Raw genomic sequence first — 7,618 nt, forward strand, 5'->3', positions numbered from 1 at the left:
TGGGTGCAGCATACCACGGGCCAGCAGGGATCCCCTCTCACAGCACCTTGTCCTCCTCTTTGGAGTCCTGTGGATCAGAAAACAAACAACAACATTAAGCTGTTTCATACGTATACACATGGATCACTATTACAGTACAGAGCGATGCCTCCAGTGGACACCCTGATCCCGTCACGTCTCAGTCCAGTGCTAGACATGTGCACACTGGCATAGGGCCAGGCCTCCCCACAGCCCCACAGCCCAGAGCAGGCCAGCAGACAGGCTGCAGAGTGCTGACACATCGCTAACATCAGCCAGGCCCAGGAGAGGAGACCTCAGGGATATGCAGGAGCATCGCCACAGCACCACTGCACTGCTCACACACATGCACTTTAGATAGTGAAGGAGGGGACAGAGCCACTGGTGTCCATAAGAACGCATGTATTCTTATGTATAAGAAGCATCACTGGGAATGTACCATGAACAGGCCACACCTCTGAGCCTCTGAAAACAGCAGTCAGTTTGTCCTGCGCCATTTATTATACTCTCCAATCATTATTTCAGTGCCATTCCTTCAGTATTTGGTCCATGTTTTCAGTTACAGACCTCCTTAAATGGTAAAATACAAAATGCGCTTTGAGTAGAGAAAATGTGAAGTGTGCGTGCCATCGCCATTTCAGAGTGACTAAAATCATTTGTAGGTTAAGGCCGCAGCCGCAGCACGTGCGATCCAAAGACTGAGGAGGTCTGAGCTAACAGAGTAAAGGAGAAGACTGGGATGGAGATGAAACGACTTCATTTGGGGCATTCCTCATTAGTTTAAGTCACTTCCATGTGATTGTAATGGCCGCCCTTTGTGCTTAGCATAGCATGCTAATGAGATTGGCAGAACAAGCGTATGTCATCGATATGCACAGCTATAAGCAGCAGTGCCACTGATTGATGATGCAAGCCTTCTCCCTATAGCCTTGTGTGTGACCTGTGACTCCTCACCCCTGCAGGGGTTAAACTTATTACCCTTTGACCCTTGTGACCTGCTCTGTGAAAGGAGGAGAGTGAAAGATGACCACGGCTCCATCCTATTGGACACTCTCTGACCAAACTGTGGCCAAAGGGCTGACCATCCAACCCTAGAGGGATGTGACCCCAGCCCTGCCACACGCTCTGTGGATAATACTATTAACAGGTCAATATAGGCCCCAGTACAGGGAGGACAACAGCTCAGGGCCCAAAGAGAGAGAAGAGCAGACCCAGCACAGAGGGGACAACTGCCCCAACATTGAGGGGACAACTGCCCAACACAGAGAGGGAAAACTGCCCCAACACAGAGAAACAACTGCCCCAGCACAGAGGGATAGGCCCCAAAACATGATGCCTGTGTAAAAGCAGTCATCCCTCTGTGTTGGAGTGTTGTGGAGCACAGAGGGACGACTGCTTTTACACAAGCAGCAGAGGCGAGGGCACAAGCTGGAGATGGGACACTTATTTATCAGGTGTGTTTCAACAACCGCTCCAAGTTAAGCTCCACACTCAGTTTAGATAAACAGAATATTATAGAGAAACATAATTTACACACGTTACAATATTTGTATGAAAAGTTATAAACAGATGTCCCTGATTTTAATTTGACGTTGAAATCATTTTGTGGAATGAGAACATGAATGAAACATAAGGTTAAATACTGCGACAGATCTCATTAAACCTGTGAGTGCTGTTGAACAGGGCCAGTGGAGGAGTGATGGCACACGCACTGTGCCCTGGTGCCGTGGTGGGTGTGGGTGTTTGCCAGTACAGCATGTTACATGCAAGACATGTGCTCTGACACTCAGCCCACAGAGCAGCCTCAGCCTCATCTAACACTTCCAACATTCTATAGGACTAAAAATGGACAAAAACTCATCTACAGCATGAAAAAACTATACTACAACTGGAGCGCACTCGCACAAGGCCACCACTTCTGGCCACATCACAACAACAAGCAGCTTACACCACACACAGGTTCCTACATGTAGAAGGCTTTAAAGCACAGATAATGTACTTTCCTCTGTTCTCTCAAAACACTTTAGCCACACAATCACAAGATGTATGGCTCCAGTACGAGCAACAAGCAGCTGAAGCCAGGGATGCTAGGAAATAGTTCTGACCCAAACACAGCATAGTAAAAGCACATGTACCTGCTACAGAAGAGCCTCAGCACAAGTTCTACAGCGCAGACTAGAAGAGCTTGTTTACAAGCAGCCAGCCTGCTCAGCGCACATGCAGCCCACTAACACACATTAGCACAGAGGCTACCGGGTTAGAGGGAGCCCCACAGGACACTGTTACACACTGTAAGAGGAGCAGAGACAGGAGCAGAGACAAGAGCAGACACAGGAGCTGAGACAGTAGCAGAGACAAGAGCAGAGACAAGAGCAGAGACAAGAGCAGAGAGGAAAGGTACCTTGTGAAGCATCCCTGTGCAGGAGAAGGGTGGGACGTGTCTATCCAGTGCTCCTCAGACTGCTGCCTCAGAGCAGCGCGTGTATGAGCCTCATCGGAGTGGGTGTGTGTCAGAGGGAGGGGATCCCACCCCTCCTCCGCGGGACTCTGCTCCTCCACGGGATGGAGGGTAGGTGGGGCCACTGCAATAAAGCACACACACAAACACACGGAGCACACTTTTGTACGCTGCTGTCCTGCTCGCCGCTGCTTTTCCCGCCTCCTTACTTGTCCACGTCTCTGTACTCTTCACTACAGTGTATGTGGCCGAACTGTTCTGTGTCCCACTCCGCTGCTCTGTGTCCGGTCCTCTCACAGCAGAGGCACATATGCTGCCCGGGCTGGTGGTCTCTCCCCGCTCAGCTCCCTCTGTGAGTGGGACAGTGCACAGCTCACATGAGACGGGACAGGCACAGCATGTGAAGAACTGACGAAGAGCAGGAAACTACACATAAGCCACAACCATGCAAGACACAAAGAGCATCCCCCCCAATTGGGAGAAGCCACCACCTCTACATAAATCATCCTGTTATTTCATTGGCCAAACGTTACATTGAAAATATTGATTTCCTTGGCTCCTCGTCCCACCCCCATTACAGCTCTGATTGTGAGGATACCCATCACAAACAGGAAGTGGACAAACTGACCACGGTTAGGTTTCTAGGATGGCAAAATTTAGAGGATTCACTTTTACTTACAAGTAGGATCTTCTCAACTTAAAAAAAAAAAAAAAAAAAAAAAATACACAAAATGTAATATATAATGTAATAAATAGAGCTATAGCTTTTGGAAATCAGTGCTGCAAACTGTAGTGGCTGTCAACTCCTCTACTAACTTTATATCACTATTGTATTATTGGACTAAACAATAAGCAAAAGCCTGAATTTGTGAATTTTGAAAGTGAAACCCCATTATACTCATGACCCACTGTCCTCAAATCCAAACTGACCATCGGAAGAGCAACTGCTGCCGTTTCCATGGTAGCACAGCTGAGGACACTTTGAACTATGACCTTTGCCCTTAAGAGATGACCGAAGCCAGGGTCAATCAAAAGGAGTGGGGTCAAATGGTAATGACCTCTGCTCAGGTTACGTAACGGCCTGAGTAGAGGAACACAAACATCATTCATCCAAATGAGAGGAGCACCTCCACAGCCCTGTGCAGTGAGGAGCAGGTGGAGCAGGTGGAGCAGAGACACCAGAGAAGGGACGGCTCAGATGCACACCAAGGCCACTACCAAAACAAACCTATCAAAACAAACCCACCAGAACAAGCAGTTTTATGATGAGGCCAAATTTATGTGAAAAAGTGCAGCATTTTCTTTCATTCACAAAATATTGTAGATATTTGCATGTATTTGTCAGAATGCTGGAGACATAGGACAATCAGTGAAACAGCCAGTATGGTTAATTATTAATTTAAACATCTTAAATTGTACTATTACATTATAACAGCTCCCTCCACATGATTTTATGGCAATAAAGTTTCCTTTTACTAAAAAAAAAAAATCCTTAGGAAGAGACACATTTTAACAAGTAATTTCCATAATCCCTTGGCTTTTAAAAGGTGATTTCCCATTTACCATTACTAAGCTACACTACACTCTACAAATGTGTTTTAGTTAAGCCAAACTATTACACATACACTTGTGAGTAGACACAATCACAAAGGCACCTGCAAACTGCCATTTCCTGCTAAAAAAATGAGGCCAGCTGCTGTGGTGATCTGCTGGTGACTCACTCGCCTGCAGAGGACCTCTGCACTGGAGCTTTATCTTAACAGAGGACTGGACCCTCTTCAAGTTATGAACCATCACATACAAGAGCTGTAAATGAACAGTAGACCACCTTTAGCACACATGTGTATGCTGCTTTAACCATCTCTGTCAAACATTAGCAGGTATGGGGCCAATAATGACTCAGCCCAAAGTGAGCAACTGGCAGAAAACCTGCACCAACACAGAATGGACAGAACACAAATGTTCTACAGTGTCATTAAAAAACAAGGACTTGGATACTGCAATATGAGCTGGTGCTCTCTCATGTGTACACACCTGAGGCCTGGTCAGATCTTTTGAAAGGGGAAGATTACCCTGTCTATGCCATGTTTTTGTGACCAAGTAGTTAACCATATATCAGCTATATACGCTATGCAAGTACACGCTTCCACCCCTCTGAGTGTGGGTACTGAAGCACACTGCAGATATAGAGCTGATGCAGGATGCACAGGGCCAGGGGAGATGACACCGGTGTCTTGGGGCACAAACTGGGCTACAGAGGCTCTAGGGGAGGGGGCCGGGCAGATGAAGGGTGGAGATGATCAGAGGGGTGCCAGACACAAAGAGGCCAGGCCAGGGCCAGTGGCACGCGATGGGCAGATTAAGCAGCGTTTCCTCCCCTAACTGAAGCATTAGGACACCTGACTGAGTCCCGCCAATGGCAGCCGGCCAGGGATTTGGAGGAGGAGGGGGGCAGGCTGGGGCTCTCCTTTCAGCACCCACAGCACAAAGAGGGCTGGGCTGGGTACTGGGGAGAGGGGCTGGTGGCGTGGGGCAGAGTGCAGCAGAGGAGGGGGCATCAGAGGAGGGGGCAGCAGGAGCCTTACCCCTCACCATCTGCTGCCCAGGCTAAGTGAGGACAGGGCAGAGAGCGGGCGCACACACCTACCACTACCACACACACTTAGGCACCTGGTAGTGTGTCAGGGAGTGGTAGGGAGCATCACAGCAGATGGAGGGGGCATCGTCCTGGCACCGGAGCTTCCATGTTCGTCATCGTCCAAACTGATGCGCGCCCCTTCCCCCACATTCCTAACCCCAAAGTCCTAATCCCCCCGTGCCAGCCAATTCTGCCTGTTTCCCTCAGTTCTGATTAAGACCTGTGTGATGGGGCATTGTGTTAGGGTGAGAGGGTGCGTGTCAACCGCTCACCAACGCACTTGTTTACTGTAAATACAGCGCATTCTCCCGCCATTTTACTTTGTGTCGACATTAGCACACATCAGGCGATTAAACCAACATAACGAACATGATATGATTGAATTACAACAGCATATGTATTCATGTGGAATTTTAAATACCAGATTTATTTTTTCTTAAGTGCATATGACACCATTAGAACTAACTGCTACCCCCTATATTTTCCAACTTTTTTCTTCACAAACTGCCACTTAACTGATATAAAATTATGGTAAATAATTACCTCTGGTACTACCCCTCCAAACCAAGTCAGAATTACAAAAATATTAATATTAATCTGTCAAATGCCCTTGAAATTATAATTGTGGTGCATCTGAGAACAAAGAACATATTGAATTATCTTTCTCTACATTTTGAGGTTTAGAAAATTATATGTATTAAAAGCATAAATTAAAACAGCCCGCATTCTAATCAGTATTATGATGTACAGTGAAGTTATGAGGTTGCTTTCCCCTCATAAAAAGGGGGTCAGCGGAGCAGACAGTTGAGTCTCTCTGAGCAGTAATCTGTAATCCCACACAGCCCACGTGGAGGCTGCCATGGAGAAACAGAGGGCATAGTTTTAAGGATTGTTCTGATAATGCTGCTCAAGATTCATTTTTTAAGGAGAGGCAGAAATGTACTAAACATGGTTCAAAATGTACTGGTGGAGGTTTAAGTTTCGAAGTGAATGGACTGGGCATATAAATCCCCCTGTACCATATATGTGCCAGTCCACCTCTACTGCAGGAGGGTGTGGAGCACGTGTCTGGAGGGCCCAGACACTCCGGGGAGGGGAGACACTGGAATACTCTGGAATTCTGATACAATGCATCATGAGTGCAGGTCACTGGACATATTCAGCCCAGTGTTAGAACAATAAATAACAAGGACTTGTAGTCTTATGACAAAAGACAGAATAAAGCACATTTGAAAAGCTCCAGTAATCCATGTTGAACACAATAAGACAATAACGGCGATTGAGTCAGCATACATACCAGTAGACTTTATTAGTAATGTTTTTATGGCTTGCAGATTCTGCGATAAACAAAACGTTTGCCTTCCCAAGGGATTTCTGTGACAGTGAAAGTGCAGAGAAGCTCCTGGAATAAAATCAAAATCAATCAGTCTTGTGTTGAAGTCCACATGACTCGGTCATATTTGGGTTGGCTGTTTGATGCTTGTGAGCCTCAGGGTCATACCTTAGGGTGGGATTTGCCATGGCACTTCTGAAGAAGGCTGCTCTTACACACACGTCCGAGCTGCACCTCTATGATGTAGTTTACTCCCGCCACCACCTGCACAAAAGTCACTCACTGTTTATTCTGTTTTTAACAGGCTGCAGCGGCCGATGATTGTTTCAGCTACTGCACCTGGACCTTAGCCGAGGTCACGTTGAGGATCTTGTATGTAAAAGGCTGCTGGGACAGCGCGTTGTTAAATTCACCGACGGCGAAACGTGCCGCTCTCCAGACCTTCTCGCTCCGCGTGGACACGGGCCGGGGCTGTCCGGTCATGATCTGACCTGTGACCACAGAGCACAGCGGCAAACACACAAGCAGCAGGACCAACATCTCTCACAGACACACAGCACGTGCACGTGCTTTCATCAGCGGACACTTACAGCGTGTGCGTGCGCACCTGTGCACACCTGTGCGCACGTGCTCATTAGAATAACGCGCTAAAATGACCTGTCAATCACAGCCTCACTAACAAAGAGCTCATATGACACTCACATATGAAGTCATTACCATAGTATTTATACACGTGTGTGAACGTTTACAGTGCACACACGTGTTACAGATGGTGGGCATCGACGCTGACATTTGTAAACTATAGTCTAACACAATCAAATTTATTTTCATACCATATACAAAAGGCTTGCAGTGAGCTTACTAGATTTGTTTTATACTCTTGATAATCTTTCAGATCCTTCTCGCAGATGGGTGGGATCTTTTTCTAGTCGCAGAACCTGTTTTAGCTCCCCCTACTGGCTTGAGCGGAAATTAAATCTCAACCCATCTCATTGCCTATGCTACTGCTTTATTTTATCAGTAACCTCCATATTATGTCTTTACCAACACATGTGTAGCTCAATAAGTGCCATAAGAAAACCCATACAATTAATTTGAATATTTATAATTTAAGACATTAAGAGTAATTGAGAAAAAAGGGGACACAGAATAATTTTCAAATATTTATTTA

General features: G+C 46.6%; 1 protein-coding gene across 1 annotated transcript; it reads right to left on the reverse strand.

The window, feature by feature from the left end:
* Window positions 1–6,393: 6,393 nt before the first annotated feature.
* On the reverse strand, window positions 6,394–6,984 carry LOC129456852 (cystatin-C-like). Its single transcript, XM_055227363.1, has 3 exons — window positions 6,787–6,984; window positions 6,616–6,711; window positions 6,394–6,516 (listed from the first exon to the last, which is right to left on the reverse strand). Exons 1-3 carry the CDS (start codon window positions 6,928–6,930, stop codon window positions 6,436–6,438), a joined length of 321 nt encoding a protein of 106 aa, XP_055083338.1. The 5' UTR covers window positions 6,931–6,984; the 3' UTR covers window positions 6,394–6,435.
* Window positions 6,985–7,618: the final 634 nt, after the last annotated feature.

The sequence above is a fragment of the Periophthalmus magnuspinnatus genome, chromosome 15 (genome assembly GCF_009829125.3).
Source record: "Periophthalmus magnuspinnatus isolate fPerMag1 chromosome 15, fPerMag1.2.pri, whole genome shotgun sequence".
Classification (NCBI taxonomy): Eukaryota; Metazoa; Chordata; class Actinopteri; order Gobiiformes; family Gobiidae; genus Periophthalmus; species Periophthalmus magnuspinnatus.

Bases quoted from the DNA above. Each gene is read 5' to 3' on its own strand.
- LOC129456852 (XM_055227363.1), bottom strand. From the start codon at position 6,930: ATGACCGGACAGCCCCGGCCCGTGTCCACGCGGAGCGAGAAGGTCTGG. The intron at 6,712-6,786 runs GTGCAGTAGCTG...ACTTTTGTGCAG, and splicing joins TGACCTCGGCTAAGGTCCAG to GTGGTGGCGGGAGTAAACTA. The intron at 6,517-6,615 runs GTATGACCCTGA...ATTTTATTCCAG, and splicing joins ATGGCAAATCCCACCCTAAG to GAGCTTCTCTGCACTTTCAC.